The sequence below is a fragment of the Bufo gargarizans genome, unplaced genomic scaffold, assembly GCF_014858855.1.
Source record: "Bufo gargarizans isolate SCDJY-AF-19 unplaced genomic scaffold, ASM1485885v1 original_scaffold_1404_pilon, whole genome shotgun sequence".
NCBI classification, from domain to species: domain Eukaryota; kingdom Metazoa; phylum Chordata; class Amphibia; order Anura; family Bufonidae; genus Bufo; species Bufo gargarizans.
In genome coordinates this window covers 46,017-65,577 of record NW_025334343.1, presented here as the reverse complement: position 1 = coordinate 65,577, position 19,561 = coordinate 46,017, and the positions used below count along the sequence as shown (strand labels likewise).

Genomic DNA, 19,561 nt, shown 5'->3' with positions numbered 1-19,561 from the left:
TCACACCTATCATCTAGAGGACACATCACTGACCGCTCACACCTACCATCTAGAGGACACATCACTGACCGCTCACACCTACCATCTAGAGGACACGTCACTGACCGCTCACACCTACCATCTAGAGGACACGTCACTGATCGCTCACACCTACCATCTAGAGGACACGTCACTGACCGCTCACACCTACCATCTAGAGGACACATCACTGACCGCTCACACCTACCATCTAGAGGACACATCACTGACCGCTCACACCTACCATCTAGAGGACACATCACTGACCGCTCACACCTACCATCTAGAGGACACATCACTGACCGCTCACACCTACCATCTAGAGGACACATCACTGACCGCTCACACCTACCATCTAGAGGACACGTCACTGACCGCTCACACCTACCATCTAGAGGACACGTCACTGACCGCTCACACCTACCATCTAGAGGACACATCACTGACCGCTCACACCGACCATCTAGAGGACACATCACTGACCGCTCACATTAACCCTGTATTCCCCGAGCAGTAGCCCTCTCCATTCCCTGGAGGACTGTCTTTTTGCTCCAATTACACGGTGCTCAGCAGAGACTCTCATGACCAACACCCCACTTCACAGACCCCAAGAAATTAGAGTTCTCAACCAGATGAGGTCAAAAGAATTTTTTAATAATTAAATAAAACATAAAATAAACTTTCCCTTCTAAAAATAAGCTGTGGGAGTCCAGCGCCCCCCGTGTGCGGCAGTGGGAAGACGCGGGCAGGCCTAGAAGTGTAGCGCCTCCTATGTACATGTGTGGCTGTGCTCGGGGCCCCGGGCTCTATGTCACCTCCTCTTCTCCTTCACGTTGTAGGACAGAACCAGAGGCGCTGGCTGAAAGACAGAAAGCAGAGGTTATGGAAGCCCCGAGGGGGTGGAGCTGAGGGCGGGGTCATGCACTGGAGCAGGGCCACTTACCTTCCCATACCAGTGTGTCAGCCACAGCTGCTTCATGGTCATGTGATCTGGGAGGAGCTTGTTGTCAAACATCAGATGAACCTAAGCAGAGACATCAATGTGGGGGTCAGGTGACTTCCGATTAGAGGTCGCCCGTCACCATATAACGTGTCGGCTCCAGAATTACACACCTGCAGTAATGAGGCACCGAGCCGATGAGCAAGGACTCTGCGCAGGTGGCGGATCTCTGAGCGGACCGAACATCTGACATACTTCTGCTGTGCAGAGACATCACAAGGTCACGAGAGAGAGCAGAGAATAGGGGCGGCAAAAAGAGAGAGAGAGAGCGCAAGATAAGAGGAGAGAGAGAGAGAGAGCAAGATAAGAGGAGAGAGAGAGAGAGAGCAAGATAAGAGGAGAGAGAGAGAGAGAGAGAGAGAGAGAGAGAGAGAGAGAGAGAGAGAGAGAGAGAAGAGAGAGAGAGAGAGAGAGAAAAAAGAGAGAGAGGAGGGGCAGCGGGCGAGAGAGAGCAAGATAAGAGGGGAGAGAGAGAGAGAAGAGAATAGGGGCAGCGGGCGAGGGAAGAGGGGCGGGCAAGAGAGAGATAGAGACGGGGCGGGTGGGAGCGAGAAAGGGACAACACTTACCTGCAGAATTAACTTCTTCTTATCCTTGCCAGATCTGTAAAAACAGGCAGACATGTAAGAACTGGAAGCCCCTCCCATCTCTACGTGGCAGCTGCCAGTTCTCCCATCACACCATGGTCATTGGTGCAGCCCTCCCACCTCCTCCTCTCTCTGGTAGCGGCCAGCCCTCCCACCTCCTCCTTCCCGCCCTCCCCCTCCTCCTCTCTCTGGGCCAGCCCTCCCACCTCCTCCTCTCTCTGGTAGCGGCCAGCCCTCCCACTCCTCCTCTCTCTGGTAGCGGCCAGCCCTCCCACCTCCTCCTCTCTCTGGTAGCGGCCAGCCCTCCCACCTCCTCCTCTCTCTGGTAGCGGCCAGCCCTCCCACCTCCTCCTCTCTCTGGTAGCGGCCAGCCCTCCCACCTCCTCCTCTCTCTGGTAGCGGCAGCCCTCCCACCTCCTCCTCTCTCTGGTAGCGGCCAGCCCTCCCACCTCCTCTCTCTCTGGTAGCGGCCAGCCCTCCCACCTCCTCCTCTCTCTGGTAGCGGCCAGCCCTCCACCTCCTCCTCTCTCTGGTAGCGGCCAAGCCCTCCCACCTCCTCCTCCTCTCTCTGGTAGCGGCCAGCCCTCCCACCTCCTCCTCCTCTCTCTGGTAGCGGCCAGCCCTCCCCACCTCCTCCTCTCTCTGGTAGCGGTCAGCCCCTCCCCACCCTCCCTCCTCCTCTCTCTGGTAGCGGCCAGCCCTCCCACCTCCACCTCTCTCTGGTAGCGGCCAGCCCTCCCACCTCCTCCTCCTCCTCCTCTCTCATGGTAGCGGCCAGCCCTCCCACCTCCTCCTCTCTCTCTGGTAGCGTCAGCCCTCCCAACCTCCACCTCTCTCTGTAGCGGCCAGCCCTCCCACCTCCACCTCCTCTCTCTGGTAGCGGTCCAGCCCCTCCCACCTCCACCTCTCTCTGGTAGCGGCCAGCCCTCCCACCTCCTCCTCTCTCTCTGGTAGCGGCCAGCCCTCCCACCTCCTCCTCTCTCTGGTAGCGGCCAGCCCTCCCACCTCCTCCTCTCTCTGGTAGCGGCCAGCCCTCCCACCCTTCTCCTACTCCTCCTCCTCTCTCTGGTAGCGCCATCCCTCCCCCTCCTCCTCTCTCTGGTAGCGGCCAGCCCTCCCACCTCCTCCCTCTCTCTGGTAGCGGCCAGCCCTCCCACCTCCTCCTCTCTCTGGTAGCGGCCAGCCCCTCCCACCTCCTCCTCTCTCTGGTAGCGGCCAGCCCTCCCACCTCCTCCTCTCTCTGGTAGCGGCCAGCCCTCCCACCTCCTCCTCTCTCTGGTAGCGGCCAGCCCTCCACCTCCTCCTCTCTCTGGTAGCGGCCAGCCCTCCCCACCTCCTCCTTCTCTCTGGTAGCGGCCAGCCCTCCCACCTCCTCCTCTCTCTGGTAGCGGCCAGCCCTCCCACCTCCTCCTCTCTCTGGTAGCGGCCAGCCCTCCCACCTCCTCCTCTCTCTCGGTAGCGGCCAGCCCTCCCACCTCCTCCTCTCTCTGGTAGCGGCCAGCCCTCCCACCTCCTCCTCTCTCTGGTAGCGGCCAGCCCTCCCACCTCCTCCTCTCTCTGGTAGCGGCCAGCCCTCCCACCTCCTCCTCCTCTCTCTGGTAGCGGCCAGCCTCCCACCTCCTCTCTCTGGTAGCGGCCAGCCCTCCCACCTCCTCCTCCTCCTCTCTCTGGTAGCGCCAGCCCTCCCCCTCCTCCTCCTCTCTCTGGAAGCGGCCAGCCCTCCCACCTCCTCCTCTCTCTGTAGCGGCCAGCCCTCCCACCTCCTCCTCTCTCTGGTAGCGGCCAGCCCTCCCACCTCCTCCTCCTCTCTCTGGTAGCGGTCAGCCCTCCCACCTCCTCCTCCTCTCTCTGCTAGCGGTCAGCCCTCCCACCTCCTCCTCCTCCTCCTCTCTCTGGTAGCGGTCAGCCCTCCCACCTCCTCCTCCTCTCTCTGGTAGCGGTCAGCCCTCCCACCTCCTCCTCCTCCTCCTCTCTCTGGTAGCGGTCAGCCCTCCCTCCTCCTCCTCCTCTCTCTGGTAGCGGCCAGCCCTCCCACCACCACCTCCTCCTCTCTCTGGTAGCGGCCAGCCCTCCCACCTCCACCTCTTTCTGGTAGCGGCCAGCCCTCCCACCTCCACCTTCTCCTCTCTCTGGTAGTGGTCAGCCCTCCAACTTCCTACACCACCACCCCTCCCCCCCCCCCCTCGGCCTCCTCTCTGGCGGCCATATTTTGCCTCCCCCACTATGGTGTATATATCCAGTTACCCAGTTTTCTCCAGGCACAGACTGACGTATTCATCGTTCCTGTAATAGTGCGATGTGCTCTGAGAGACAGCCAGAGATAGAGACAGCCGAGAGACATCCACCACTGGATCTAAACACAGAGAGGAGAAATGTCTGCCGTTATACCACAGGTCACAGAGGGAGGGGAACATGGCTACAAGATGCTGCGAGCATGTGAATAATGTAGAGAAAATGGGGAAGAGGGGCTTGGATGGCCCTAGGCTGGGGTCACACTCACCCTCCACAGTACTGGTCTGCAGGACACGCTCCAGGCCACGTGACTGATAGAACTCCCGAATCCTGTGATCTTCATCTGAAAGCCATCAGTAAAGAAAGTGTCAGCAGGAGAAGGGGAGAGGAAGCAGGCGACGGCGAGCGAGCGCCGGGGGGGGGAAGCAGGCGACGGCGAGCGAGCGCCGGGGGGGGAAGCAGGCGACGGCGAGCGAGCGCCGGGGGGGAAGCAGGCGACGGCGAGCGAGCGCCGGGGGGGGGAAGCAGGCGACGGCGAGCGAGCGCCGGGGGGGGGAAGCAGGCGACGGCGAGCGAGCGCCGGGGGGGGAAGCAGGCGACGGCGAGCGAGCGCCGGGGGGGGAAGCAGGCGACGGCGAGCGAGCGCCGGGGGGGGGAAGCAGGCGACGGCGAGCGAGCGCCGGGGCGGGAAGCAGGCGACGGCGAGCGAGCGCCGGGGCGGGAAGCAGGCGACGGCGAGCGAGCGCCGGGGCGGGAAGCAGGCGACGGCGAGCGAGCGCCGGGGCGGGAAGCAGGCGACGGCGAGCGAGCGCCGGGGCGGGAAGCAGGCGACGCGAGCGAGCGCCGGGGCGGGAAGCGGCGCGGCGAGCGGCGCCGGGGCGGGAAGCAGGCGACGGCGAGCGAGCGCCGGGGCGGGAAGCAGGCGACGGCGAGGCGAGCGCCGGGCGGGAAGCAGGCGACGGCGAGCGAGCGCCGGGGCGGGAAGCAGGCGACGGCGAGCGAGCGCCGGGGCGGGACAGCAGGCGACGGCGAGCGAGCGCCGGGGCGGGAAGCAGGCGACGGCGAGCGGGAAATGAATGCAGGCCACACGTGGTACTCACTCTCCTGCAGCCGGGGCACCAGCTTGTACACGATGTCCTGCATGACGCGATCCAATTTCAGGTTGAGCAGCGGCTGGGTTTCATGGATCTTGATGTTACACAGCGGGCAGTACTTACTGGTCTGTAGGTACTTCACTATACAGCTCTTGCAGACTGGGCGGAAACAAGGCGGAGTCACAACAAACCCCACCCACAAGAAGTTCAAGTGTGTTACAGTATAATACGGGGGTCCAGTACTTACACGTGTGTGACACTAAATTAATGGGGGGGGGGGGGGATTAGTACTTACACGTGTGCAGACATTCGGTGATGGTGGTGGCGTCTATGAAGTATCCGGCGCACAGGTAACACACAATGTGCTCGTTCAGCTCCTTGATTTTAACCTTCACCACTTCCTGCAGAGAAAAACCATAAGGAGGTGGATATAAAGGGGGAGGGGGGGGGGGGATGCGTAGGTAGGAGGAGGGTAGGAGGAGGCCGCCGCGGGGATGTGTAGTACAGGAGGACAGCACGGGGGTCGCAGTACAGGGGGACATCGCGGGGGTCGCAGTACAGGAGGACACCGCGGGGGTCGCAGTACAGGAGGACAGCACGGGGGGGGGTCGCAGTGCAGGAGGACAGCACGGGGGGGGGGGGGTCGCAGTGCAGGAGGACAGCACGGGGGGGGGGGTCGCAGTGCAGGAGGACAGCACGGGGGGGGGGGTCGCAGTGCAGGAGGACAGCACGGGGGGGGGGGTCGCAGTGCAGGAGGACAGCACGGGGGGGGGGAGGTGGGGGGGTCGCAGTGCAGTGAGGACAGCAAGGGGGGGGGGGGGGTCGCAGTGCAGGAGGACAGCACGGGGGGGGGGGGGGTCGCAGTGCAGGAGGACAGCACGGGGGGGGGCAGTGCAGGAGGACAGCACGGGGGGGGTCGCAGTGCAGGAGGACAGCACGGGGGGGGTCGCAGTGCAGGAGGACAGCACGGGGGGGGTCGCAGTGCAGGAGGACAGCAGGGGGGGGGGGGGTCGCAGTGCAGGAGGACAGCCACGGGGGGGGGGGGGGTCGCAAGTACAGGAGGACAGCACGGGGGGGGGGGGGGGTCGCAGTACAGGAGGACATCGCGGGGGTCGCAGTACAGGAGGACATCGCGGGGGTCGCAGTACAGGAGGACATCGCGGGGGTCGCAGTACAGGAGGACATCGCGGGGGCGCAGTACAGGAGGACATCGCGGGGGTCGCAGTACAGGAGGAATCGCGGGGGTCGCAGTACAGGAGGACATCGCGGGGGTCGCAGTACAGGAGGACATCGCGGGGGTCGCAGTACAGGAGGACATCGCGGGGGTCGCAGTACAGGAGGACATCGCGGGGGTCGCAGTACAGGAGGACATCGCGGGGTCGCAGTACAGGAGGACATCGCGGGGGGTCGCAGTACAGGAGGACATCGCGGGGGTCGCAGTACAGGAGGGACATCGCGGGGGTCGCAGTACAGGAGGACATCGCGGGGGTCGCAGTACAGGAGGACATCGCGGGGGTCGCAGTACAGGAGGACATCGCGGGGGTCGCAGTACAGGAGGACATCGCGGGGGTCGCAGTACAGGAGGACATCGCGGGGGTCGCAGTACAGGAGGACACTCGCGGGGGTCGCAGTACAGGAGGACATCTGCGGGGTCGCAGTACAGGAGGACATCGCCGGGGGTCGCAGTACAGGAGGACATCGCGGGGGTCGCAGTACAGGAGGACATCGCGGGGGTCGCAGTACAGGAGGACATCGCGGGGGTCGCAGTAGGACATCGCGGGGTAGCCGTACAGGAGACATCGCGGGGGTCGCAGTACAGGAGGACATCGCGGGGGTCGCCAGTACAGGAGGACATCGCGGGGGTCGCAGTACAGGAGGACAGCGCGGGGGTCGCAGTACAGGAGGACATCGCGGGGGTCGCAGTACAGGAGGACATCGCTGGGGGTCGCAGTACAGGAGGACATCGCGGGGGTCGCAGTACAGAGAGGACATCGCTGGGGGTCGCAGTACAGGAGGACATCGCGGGGGTCGCAGTACAGGAGGACATAGCGGGGGTCGCAGTACAGGAGGACATCGCGGGGGTCGCAAGTACATTGGAGGACATCGCGGGGGTCGCAGTACAGGGGGACATCGCGGGTGGTCGCAGTACAGGGGGACATCGCGGGGGGGGTCGCAGTACAGGAGGACAATCGCGGGGGTCGCAGTACAGGAGGACATCGCGGGGGTCGCAGTACAGGAGGACATCGCGGTGGTCGCAGTACAGGAGGACATCGCGGGGTGGTCGAGTACAGGGACATCGAGGATCGGGTCGCAGTACAGGAGGACATCGCGGGGGTCGCAGTACAGGAGGACATCGCGGGGGTCGCCAGTACAGGAGGACATCGCGTGGGGTCGCAGTACAGGAGGACCATCGCGGGGGTCGCAGTACAGGAGGACATCGCGGGGGTCGCAGTACAGGAGGACATCGCGGGGGTCGCAGTACAGGAGGACATCGCGCGGCGTCGCAGTACAGGCGGACCATCGCGGGGGGTCGCCCGTACAGGAGGACATGCGGGGGTCGCAGTACAGGAGGACATCGCGGGGGTCGCAGTACAGGAGGACATCGCGGGGGTCGCTAGTACAGGAGGACATCGCGGGGGGTCGCAGTACAGGAGGACATCGCGGGGGTCGCAGTACAGGAGGACATGCGGGGGTCGCAGTACAGGAGGACATCGCGGGGGTCGCAGTACAGGAGGACATCGCGGGGGTCGCAGTACAGGAGGACATCGCGGGGGGTCGCAGTACAGGAGGACATCGCGGGGGTCGCAGTACAGGAGGACATCGCGGGGGTCGCAGTACAGGAGGACATCGCGGGGGTCGCAGTACAGGAGGACATCGCGGGGGTCGCAGTACAGGAGGACAGCACGTGGGGTAGTGTAGTAGTACAGGGGGACATCGCGGGGGTCGCAGTACAGGGGGACATCACGGGGGTCGCAGTACAGGAGGACATCGCGGGGGTCGCAGTACAGGGGACATCACGGGGGTCGCAGTGCAGGAGGACACTGCGGGGGTCGCAGTGCAGGAGGACACCGCGGGGGTCGCAGTGCAGGAGGACACCGCGGGGGTCGCAGTACAGGAGGACATCGCGGGGGTCGCAGTACAGGAGGACAGCACGGGGGTAGTAGTACAGGGGGACATCGCGGGGGTCGCAGTACAGGAGGACATCACGGGGGTCGCAGTACAGGGGGACATCACGGGGGTCGCAGTACAGGAGGACATCGCGGGGGTCGCAGTACAGGAGGACATCACGGGGGTCGCAGTGCAGGAGGACACCGCGGGGGTCGCAGTGCAGGAGGACACCGCGGGGGTCGCAGTGCAGGAGGACATCGCGGGGGTCGCAGTACAGGAGGACATCGCGGGGGTCGTAGTACAGGAGGACATCGCGGGGGGGGGTCGCAGTACAGGAGGACATCGCGGGGGTCGCAGTACAGGAGGACACCGCGGGGGTCGCAGTGCAGGAGGACACCGCGGGGGTCGCAGTGCAGGAGGACATCACGGGGGTCGTAGTACAGGAGGACATCGCGGGGGGGGGTCGCAGTACAGGAGGGACATCGCGGGGGTCGCAGTACAGGGGGACATCACGGGGGTCGCAGTACAGGAGGACATCACGGGGGTCGCAGTACAGGAGGACATCGCGGGGGTCGCAGTACAGGAGGACATCGCGGGGGTCGCAGTACAGGAGGACATCGCGGGGGTCGCAAGTACAGGAGGACATCGCGGGGGTCGCAGTACAGAGGACCATCGCGGGGGTCGCAGTACCAGGAGGACATCGCGGGGGTCGCAGTACAGGAGGACATCGCGGGGGTCGCAGTACAGGAGGACATCGCGGGGGTCCGCAGTACAGGAGGACATCGCGGGGGTCGCAGTACAGGAGGACATCGCGGGGGTCGCAGTACAGGAGGACATCGCGGGGGTCGCAGTACAGGAGGACACCGCGGGGGTCGCAGTACAGGAGGACATCGCGGGGGTCGCAGTACAGGAGGACATCGCGGGGGTCGCAGTACAGGAGGACACGCGGGGGTCGCAGTAACAGGAGGACATCGCGGGGGTCGCAGTACAGGAGGACATCGGGGGGTCGCAGTACAGGAGGACATCGCGGGGGTCGCAGTACAGGAGGACATCGCGGGGGTCGCAGTACAGGAGGACATCGGGGGTCGCAGTACAGGAGGACATCGCGGGGGTCGCAGTACAGGAGGACATCGCGGGGGTCGCAGTACAGGAGGACATCGCGGGGGTCGCAGTACAGGAGGACATCGCGGGGGTCGCAGTACAGGAGGACATCGCGGGGGTCGCAGTACAGGAGGACATCGCGGGGGTCGCAGTACAGGAGGACATCACGGGGGTCGTAGTACAGGAGGACATCACGGGGGTCGCAGTACAGGAGGACATCGCGGGGGTCGCAGTACAGGAGGACATCACGGGGGTCGCAGTACAGGAGGACATCGCGGGGGTCGCAGTACAGGAGGACATGCGGGGTCGCCAGTACAGGGGGACATCGCGGGGGTCGCAGTACAGGAGGACATCGCGGGGGTCGCAGTACAGGGGGACATCACGGGGGGTCGCAGTACAGGAGGACATCGCGGGGGGTCGCAGTACAGGAGGACACCGCGGGGGTCGCAGTACAGGAGGACACCGCGGGGGTCGCAGTGCAGGAGGACACCGCGGGGGTAGTAGTACAGGAGGACACCGCGGGGGTCGCAGTACAGGAGGACATCGCGGGGGTCGCAGTACAGGAGGACATCGCGGGGGTCGCAGTACAGGAGGACATCGCGGGGTCGCAGTACAGGAGGACATCGCGGGGGTCGCAGTACAGGAGGACATCGCGGGGGTCGCAGTACAGGAGGACATCGCGGGGGTCGCAGTACAGGAGGACATCGCGGGGTCGCAGTACAGGAGGACATCGCGGGGGTCGCAGTACAGGGGGACATCGCGGGGGTCGCAGTACAGGAGGACATCGCGGGGGTCGCAGTACAGGGGGACATCGCGGGGGTCGCAGTACAGGAGGACATCGCGGGGGTCGCAGTACAGGGGGACATCGCGGGGGTCGCAGTACAGGAGGACATCGCGGGGGTCGCAGTACAGGAGGACATCACGGGGGTCGCAGTACAGGAGGACATCACGGGGGTCGTAGTACAGGAGGACATCGCGGGGGTCGTAGTACAGGATACACAGCTGCAGGGGTACAGGGTCACGCCGCCCTCACCTCGTTCCTCAGTGGGTCCATCTTGTACACAGACTGTAGCTGGTTTCGGAGCCGCATCGCGATCACCATCGGTCCTTGTGAAGTCGCCATTTTCCCGCCTGTGATGTCACTTCCGGGGACTTCACCGTCAGTCATGGCTTGGAGCGGTTACTATGGAGATAAGTCACCTGGCGGCCACACGGATCACGTGACTCCGCTTAGCGGTTGTCCTATCTTGTGGACGACGCCGTGCTCCGCCGCTAGAGGTCAGTGATGATCTCTGGGAATCGGGATCAGTGACGTCATCCGGGCGGGAAAAAGGTCGGTACAGAGGCAGAGCCTGAGGAAACTGCGCGAGCGTGGTTACGTCACAGCACCCCGGTGACATCATCACTTCACTTCTACCAAATACTGACCGTTTTAGTGCCCCCACACAGTAGTTATGTCCCCTTTGTGCCCCCACACAGTAGTTATGTCCCCTTAGTGCCCCCCACACAGTAGTTATGTCCCCTTAGTGCCCCCACACAGTAGTTATGTCCTATTAGTTCCCCCACACAGTAGTTGTGTCCTATTAGTGCCCCCACACAGTAGTTATGTCCTATTATTGCCCCCACACAGTAGTTATGTCCCCTTAGTGCCCCCCACACAGTAGTTATGTCCTATTAGTGCCCCCACACAGTAGTTGTGTCCTATTAGTGCCCCCACACAGTAGTTATGTCCTATTATTGCCCCCACACAGTTGTTATGTCCCCTTAGTGCCCCCACACAGTTGTTATGTCCCCTTAGTGCCCCACACAGTAGTTATGTCCCCTTAGTGCCCCCACACAGTAGTTATGTCCCATTAATGCCCCCCCACACAGTAGTTTTGTCCCCTTAGTGCCCCCACACAGTAGTTATGTCCTATTAGTGCCCCCACACAGTAGTTATGTCCCCTTAGTGCCCTCCACACAGTAGTTATGTCCCCTTAGTGCCCCCACACAGTAGTTATGTCCCCTTAGTGCCCCCACACAGTAGTTATGTCCTATTAGTGCCCCCACACAGTAGTTGTGTCCTATTAGTGCCCCCACACAGTAGTTATGTCCTATTAGTTCCCCCACACAGTAGTTATGGCCTATTAGTGCCCCCCACACAGTAGTTATGTCCCCTTAGTGCCCCAACACAGTAGTTATGTCCTATTAGTGCCCCCACACAGTATTTATGTCCCATTAGTGCCCCCCCACACAGTAGTTATGTCCCATTAGTGCCCCCACACAGTAGTTATGTCCTATTAGTTCCCCCACACAGTAGTTATGTCCTATTATTGCCCCCACACAGTAGTTATGTCCCATTAGTGCCCCCACACAGTAGTTATGTCCCCTTAGTGCCCCAACACAGTAGTTATGTCCCATTAGTGCCCCCACACAGTAGTTATGTCCCCTTAGTGCCCCAACACAGTAGTTATGTCCTATTAGTGCCCCCACACAGTAGTTATGTCCTATTAGTGCCCCCACACAGTAGTTGTGTCCTATTAGTGCCCCCACACAGTAGTTGTGTCCTATTAGTGCCCCCACACAGTAGTTGTGTCCTATTAGTGCCCCCACACAGTAGTTATGTCCTATTAGTGCCCCCACACAGTAGTTATGTCCTATTAGTGCCCCCACACAGAAGTTGTGTCCTATTAGTGCCCCCACACAGTAGTTATGTCCCCTTAGTGCCCCCACACAGTAGTTATGTCCTATTAGTGCCCCCCACACAGTAGTTATGTCCTATTATTGCCCCCAGACAGTAGTTATGTCCTATTAGTGCCCCCCACACAGTAGTTATGCCCACACAGTAGTTATGTCCCATTAGTGCCCCCACACAGTAGTTATGTCCTATTAGTGCCCCACACAGTAGTTATGTCCCATTAATGCCCCCCCACACAGTAGTTATGTCCCCTTAGTGCCCCACACAGTAGTTATGTCCTATTATTGCCCCCACACAGTAGTTATGTCCCCTTAGTGCCCCCACACAGTAGTTATGTCCCCTTAGTGCCCCCACACAGTAGTTGTGTCCCCTTAGTGCATCCACACAGTAGTTATGTCCTATTATTGCCCCCACACAGTAGTTGTGTCCTCCTTAGGGCCCCCCACACAGTAGTTATGTCCCCTTAGTGCCCCTTACACAGTAGTTATGTCCCCTTAGTGCCCCCACACAGTAGTTATGTCCCCTTAGTGCCCCCACACAGTAGTTATGTCCCCTTAGTGCCCCCACACAGTAGTTATGTCCCCTTAGTTCCCCCACACAGTAGTTGTGTCCCCTTAGTGCCCCACACACAGTAGGTATGTCCCCTTAGTGCCCCCACACAGTAGTTATGTCCCATTAGTGCCCCCCACACAGTAATTATGTCCCCTTAGTGCCCCCACACAGTAGTTATGTCCCCTTAGTTCCCCCACACAGTAGTTGTGTCCCCTTAGTGCCCCCCACACAGTAGTTATGTCCCATTAGTGCCCCCCACACAGTAGTTATGTCCCCTTAGTGCCCCACACAGTAGTTATGTCCCCTTAGTTCCCCCACACAGTAGTTATGTCCCCTTAGTTCCCCCACACAGTAGTTATGTCCTATTATTGCCCCCACACAGTAGTTATGTCCCATTAGTGCCCCCACACAGTAGTTATGTCCCCTTAGTGCCCCAACACAGTAGTTATGTTCCATTAGTGCCCCCACACAGTAGTTATGTCCCCTTAGTGCCCCAACACAGTAGTTATGTCCTATTAGTGCCCCCACACAGTAGTTATGTCCTATTAGTGCCCCCACACAGTAGTTGTGTCCTATTAGTGCCCCCACACAGTAGTTGTGTCCTATTAGTGCCCCCACACAGTAGTTGTGTCCTTATAGTGCCCCCACACAGTAGTTATGTCCTATTAGTGCCCCCACACAGTAGTTATGTCCTATTAGTGCCCCCACACAGAAGTTGTGTCCTATTAGTGCCCCCACACAGTAGTTATGTCCCCTTAGTGCCCCCACACAGTAGTTATGTCCTATTAGTGCCCCCCACACAGTAGTTATGTCCTATTATTGCCCCCAGACAGTAGTTATGTCCTATTAGTGCCCCCCACACAGTAGTTATGTCCCATTAGTGCCCCCACACAGTAGTTATGTCCCATTAGTGCCCCCACACAGTAGTTATGTCCTATTAGTGCCCCACACAGTAGTTATGTCCCTTTAGTGCTCCCACACAGTAGTCATGTCCTCTTAGTGCCCCACACAGTAGTTATGTCCTATTATTGCCCCCACACAGTAGTTATGTCCCCTTAGTGCCCCCACACAGTAGTTATGTCCCCTTAGTGCCCCCACACAGTAGTTGTGTCCCCTTAGTGCATCCACACAGTAGTTATGTCCTATTATTGCCCCCACACAGTAGTTGTGTCCTCCTTAGGGCCCCCACACAGTAGTTATGTCCCCTTAGTGCCCCTTACACAGTAGTTATGTCCCCTTAGTGCCCCCACACAGTAGTTATGTCCCCTTAGTGCCCCCACACAGTAGTTATGTCCCCTTAGTGCCCCCACACAGTAGTTATGTCCCCTTAGTTCCCCCACACAGTAGTTGTGTCCCCTTAGTGCCCCACACACAGTAGTTATGTCCCCTTAGTGCCCCCACACAGTAGTTATGTCCCATTAGTGCCCCCCACACAGTAATTATGTCCCCTTAGTGCCCCCACACAGTAGTTATGTCCCCTTAGTTCCCCCACACAGTAGTTGTGTCCCCTTAGTGCCCCCCACACAGTAGTTATGTCCCATTAGTGCCCCCCACACAGTAGTTATGTCCCCTTAGTGCCCCCACACAGTAGTTATGTCCCCTTAGTTCCCCCACACAGTAGTTATGTCCCCTTAGTTCCCCCACACAGTAGTTATGTCCTATTATTGCCCCCACACAGTAGTTATGTCCCATTAGTGCCCCCACACAGTAGTTATGTCCCCTTAGTGCCCCAACACAGTAGTTATGTCCCATTAGTGCCCCCACACAGTAGTTATGTCCCCTTAGTGCCCCAACACAGTAGTTATGTCCTATTAGTGCCCCCACACAGTAGTTATGTCCTATTAGTGCCCCACACAGTAGTTGTGTCCTATTAGTGCCCCCACACAGTAGTTGTGTCCTATTAGTGCCCCCACACAGTAGTTGTGTCCTATTAGTGCCCCCACACAGTAGTTATGTCCTATTAGTGCCCCCACACAGTAGTTATGTCCTATTAGTGCCCCCACACAGAAGTTGTGTCCTATTAGTGCCCCCACACAGTAGTTATGTCCCCTTAGTGCCCCCACACAGTAGTTATGTCCTATTAGTGCCCCCCACACAGTAGTTATGTCCTATTATTGCCCCCAGACAGTAGTTATGTCCTATTAGTGCCCCCCACACAGTAGTTATGTCCCATTAGTGCCCCCACACAGTAGTTATGTCCCATTAGTGCCCCCACACAGTAGTTATGTCCTATTAGTGCCCCACACAGTAGTTATGTCCCATTAATGCCCCCCCACACAGTAGTTATGTCCCCTTAGTGCCCCACACAGTAGTTATGTCCTATTATTGCCCCCACACAGTAGTTATGTCCCCTTAGTGCCCCCACACAGTAGTTATGTCCCCTTAGTGCCCCCACACAGTAGTTGTGTCCCCTTAGTGCATCCACACAGTAGTTATGTCCTATTATTGCCCCCACACAGTAGTTGTGTCCTCCTTAGGGCCCCCACACAGTAGTTATGTCCCCTTAGTGCCCCTTACACAGTAGTTATGTCCCCTTAGTGCCCCCACACAGTAGTTATGTCCCCTTAGTGCCCCCACACAGTAGTTATGTCCCCTTAGTGCCCCCACACAGTAGTTATGTCCCCTTAGTTCCCCCACACAGTAGTTGTGTCCCCTTAGTGCCCCACACACAGTAGTTATGTCCCCTTAGTGCCCCCACACAGTAGTTATGTCCCATTAGTGCCCCCCACACAGTAATTATGTCCCCTTAGTGCCCCCACACAGTAGTTATGTCCCCTTAGTTCCCCCACACAGTAGTTGTGTCCCCTTAGTGCCCCCCACACAGTAGTTATGTCCCATTAGTGCCCCCCACACAGTAGTTATGTCCCCTTAGTGCCCCCACACAGTAGTTATGTCCCCTTAGTTCCCCCACACAGTAGTTATGTCCCCTTAGTTCCCCCACACAGTAGTTGTGTCCCCTTAGTGCCCCCACACATTAGTTATGTCCCCTTAGTGCCCCCACACAGTAGTTATGTCCCCTTAGTGCCCCCACACAGTAGTTATGTCCCCTTAGTGCCCTCACACAGTAGTTGTGTCCCCTTAGTGCCCCCACACACAGTAGTTATGTCCTCTTAGTGCCCTCACACAGTAGTTATGTCCCCTTAGTTCCCCCACACAGTAGTTGTGTCCCCTTAGTGCCCCCACACAGTAGTTATGTCCCCTTAGTGCCCCCACACAGTAGTTATGTCTCATTAGTGCCCCCACACAGTAGTTATGTCCCCTTAGTGCCCCCACACAGTAGTTATGTCCCCTTAGTTCCCCCACACAGTAGTTATGTCTCATTAGTGCCCCCCACACAGTAGTTGTGACCCCTTAGTGCCCCCACACAGTAGTTGTGTCCCCTTAGTGCCCCCACACAGTAGTTATGTCCCCTTAGTGCCCCCACACAGTAGTTATGTCTCATTAGTACCCCCACACAGTAGTTATGTCCTATTAGTTCCCCCACACAGTAGTTATGTCCCCTTAGTGCCCCCACACAGTAGTTGTGTCCCCTTAGTGCCCCCACACAGTAGTTATGTCCCCTTAGTGCCCCCACACAGTAGTTGTGTCCCCTTAGTACCCCCACACATTAGTTATGTCCCCTTAGTGCCCCCACACAGTAGTTGTGTCCCCTTAGTGCCCCCACACAGTAGTTGTGTCCCCTTAGTGCCCCCACACAGTAGTTGTGTCCCCTTAGTGCCCCCACACAGTAGTTATGTCCCCTTAGTGCCCCCACACAGTAGTTGTGTCCCCTTAGTACCCCCACACAGTAGTTATGTCCCCTTAGTGCCCCCACACAGTAGTTGTGTCCCCTTAGTGCCCCACACACAGTAGTTGTGTCCCCTTAGTACCCCCACACAGTAGTTATGTCCCCTTAGTGCCCCCACACAGTAGTTATGTCCCCTTAGTGCCCCCACACAGTAGTTGTGTCCCCTTAGTACCCCCACACAGTAGTTATGTTCCCTTAGTTCCCCCACACAGTAGTTGTGTCCCCTTAGTTCCCCCACACAGTAGTTGTGTCCCCTTAGTTCCCCCACACAGTAGTTATGTCCCCTTAGTGCCCCCACACAGTAGTTATGTCTCATTAGTGCCCCAGGGTCTCCAGGACCTCAGCGCGGCTCTATAACCTCTCTGATTGGTCTTTTATAAAACATACATTTTATTCATCGCTCTTTTAAAAATATTTCGAAATAACGTATCGCGATTACAGCTCCTCAGAGTTGGAGAGGTGCAGTGGATGTTGTACCCATTCATCCGATACACTGGCTCCAGCGCGGGGCCCGACGGCCTCTCAGGTTGTTCCCCCTTTTTTATATATATCTTTTTCGATGTGGTTCTACCTTCAGCGGTATCTGCAGCCGTCGTGTCTTCCCCTCTGGGATCCCGGCCGCTGCAAATCCGAACTGACAGCTAGGCCTGCATCTTCAGGGGACGGCGTGCAGGCATGTGGGCGCGGACCCCAGGCTTTATAGGCGGGGTATTAACACCTCTCTCGGCAAATCAGTGGGATTAGCGCCGGCGCCCTCTAGTGGCATTACTTGTCTGGTACTGGTGACGCTGCGTCGCTCCATCTCACACTTCCTATGGTAACATCCGGCTGTTAATAATGACATCTCCGCATTGCGCCTGCGCCGGGACTTAGAATTATTTAGGTACTTCTCCGCCTATGCCGGTGATTGCTCCGATTCTCGCTTTCCATGTGTGTCTTGTATTTATCTTGATGCCTATTATATATCTATTCCGCCTGTGTGACCTACAGCGCGACCTTCAGTGTTACTATTGTGTCTGTCAAAGCGCACTGTACGTTGTATTTAATTTTCATTTTAATTTTTTATATATTTTTATTTTTTATTTAATATTTTATTTATTTTTTATTTATTATTATTTTTGGTGTTTTTTAATTTAGATTTTATTTCGTAACTATTATTATTTGATCCTCTCGTGTCATTTTCCCGTTTCCTCCCGGCAGCACCTTTTGGGAGTCTCTTTGTCCCGGAGCGTAGTCGCGAGTACTTCTTTCATTTGTGTTCTTATTGTCACATCTTGGGGCTTTACATGATCTTGGGGTCACTCTTCTCATACCAGGTTCGTTTTCTTTTCTACGCATTGTTGGATGAGCCCCTTCTTCTACTTTAGAAGTATCTTTATAGATAATAATTCTAAGTCCCGGCGCAGGCGCAATGCGGAGAGGCGATGATGTCATTATTAAGAGCCGGATGTTCCGAGATGGAGCGACGCAGCGTCACCAGTACCAGACAAGTAATGTCACTAGAGGGCGCCGGCGCTAATCCCACTGATTTGCCAAGAGAGGTGTTAATACCCCGCCTGGAGTCCGCGCCCACATGCCTGCACGCCGTCCCCTGAAGACGCCGCGCACACGGCGACACGTGTAGGGATGCAGGCCTAGCTGTCAGTTCGGATTTGGAGCGGCCGGGATCCCAGAGGGGAAGACACGACGGCTGCAGATACCGCTGAAGGTAGAACCACATCGAAAAAGATATATATAATAAAAAGGGGGAACAACCTGAGAGGCCGTCGCGCCCCGCGCTGGAGCCAGTGTATCGGATGAATGGGTACAACATCCACTGCACCTCTCCAACTCTGAGGAATTGTAATCGCGTTACATTATTCCGAAATATTTTAAAAGAGCGATGAATAAAATTTGTGTTTTATAAAAGACCAATCAGAGAGGTTATAGAGCCGCGCTGAGGTCCTGGAGAGCGTTCAACCTCACACATTAATGTATATAGCGCGGTCACCTCCTGTGAGACCCACAAGTGTGTTAGTTGTATCATTAGTGCCCCCACGCAGTAGTTATGTCCCATTAGTGCCCCCACGCAGTAGTTATGTCCCTTTAATGCCCCCCCACACAGTAGTTATGTCCCTTTAGTGCACCCACGCAGTAGTTATGCCTCCTTAGTGCCCCCACACAGTAGTTATGTCCCCTTAGTGGCCCCCACGCAGTAGTTGTGTCCCATTAGTGCCCCCACGCAGTAGTTGTGTCCCCTTAGTGGCCCCACACAATAGTTATGCCCACTTACTGCCCCCCACACTTTAGTTGTGCCCCCACAAGGCGTTGAGGGCACTTGAGGAGGTCTGGTACATACAGTGTAGAGGGGGTAGTTCGGTATATGAGGAGGTCCGGTACATACAGTATAGAGGGGGTAGTTCGGTATATGAGGAGGTCTGGTACATACAGTGTAGAGGGGGTAGTTCGGTATATGAGGAGGTCTGGTACATACAGTGTAGAGGGGGTAGTTCGGTATATGAGGAGGTCTGGTACATACAGTGTAGAGGGGGTAGTTCGGTATATGAGGAGGTCTGGCACATACAGTGTAGAGGGGGTAGTTCGGTATATGAGGAGGTCTGGTACATACAGTGTAGAGGGGGTAGTTTGGTATATGAGGGGGTCTGGTACATACAGTGTAGAGGGGGTAGTTCGGTATATGAGGAGGTCTGGTACATACAGTGTAGAGGGGGTAGTTCGGTATATGAGGGGGTCTGGTACATACAGTGTAGAGGGGGTAGTTCGGTATATGAGGGGGTTTGGTACATACAGTATAGAGGGGGTAGTTCGGTATATGAGGTGGTCTGGTACATACAGTGTAGAGGGGGTAGTTCGGTATATGAGGAGGTCTGGTACATACAGTGTAGAGGGGGTAGTTCGGTATATGAGGAGGTCCGGTACATACAGTGTAGAGGGGGCAGTTCGGTATATGAGGGGGTCTGGTACATACAGTGTAGAGAGGGTAGTTCGGTATATGAGGGGGTCTGGTACATACAGTGTAGAGGGGGTAGTTCGGTATATGAGGGGGTCCGGTACATACAGTGTAGAGGGGGTAGTTCGGTATATGAGGAGGTCTGGTACATACAGTGTAGAGGGGGTAGTTCGGTATATGAGGGGGTCTGGTACATACAGTGTAGAGGGGGTAGTTCGGTATATGAGGAGGTCTGGTACATACAGTGTAGAGGGGGTAGTTCGGTATATGAGGAGGTCCGGTACATACAGTGTAGAGGGGGTAGTTCGGTATATGAGGGGGTCTGGTACATACAGTGTAGAGGGGGTAGTTCGGTATATGAGGAGGTCTGGCACATACAGTGTAGAGGGGGTAGTTCGGTATATGAGGAGGTCTGGTACATACAGTGTAGAGGGGGTAGTTCGGTATATGAGGTG

The 19,561-nt window shown here is 57.7% G+C and overlaps 1 protein-coding gene across 2 annotated transcripts; it reads right to left on the bottom strand.

The window, feature by feature from the left end:
- Window positions 1-657: 657 nt before the first annotated feature.
- On the bottom strand, window positions 658-10,298 carry PCGF1 (polycomb group ring finger 1). Of its 2 annotated transcripts, none has more exons than XM_044274033.1 (9): window positions 10,174-10,298; window positions 5,227-5,332; window positions 4,938-5,090; window positions 4,106-4,180; window positions 3,850-3,958; window positions 1,588-1,621; window positions 1,132-1,218; window positions 962-1,042; window positions 658-877 (listed from the first exon to the last, which is right to left on the bottom strand). In XM_044274033.1, the coding sequence occupies exons 1-9, from the start codon at window positions 10,261-10,263 to the stop codon at window positions 830-832; spliced, it is 783 nt and encodes a 260-aa protein (XP_044129968.1). In that variant the 5' UTR covers window positions 10,264-10,298; the 3' UTR covers window positions 658-829. The 2 variants fall into 2 exon arrangements, with proteins under 2 accessions (XP_044129968.1, XP_044129969.1); XM_044274034.1 differs by having other exon boundaries at window positions 1,132-1,215.
- Between the last annotated feature and the right edge of the window lie 9,263 nt (window positions 10,299-19,561).

Coding starts and splice junctions, on each gene's coding strand:
- PCGF1 (XM_044274033.1), bottom strand. CDS start 10,263: ATGGCGACTTCACAAGGACCGATGGTGATCGCGATGCGGCTCCGAAAC. Junction 3,959..4,105: donor GCAGACCAGTACTGTGGAGG/GTGAGTGTGACC, acceptor CTCTGTGTTTAG/ATCCAGTGGTGGATGTCTCT. Junction 1,219..1,587: donor AGAAGAAGTTAATTCTGCAG/GTAAGTGTTGTC, acceptor GTCTCTGCACAG/CAGAAGTATGTCAGATGTTC.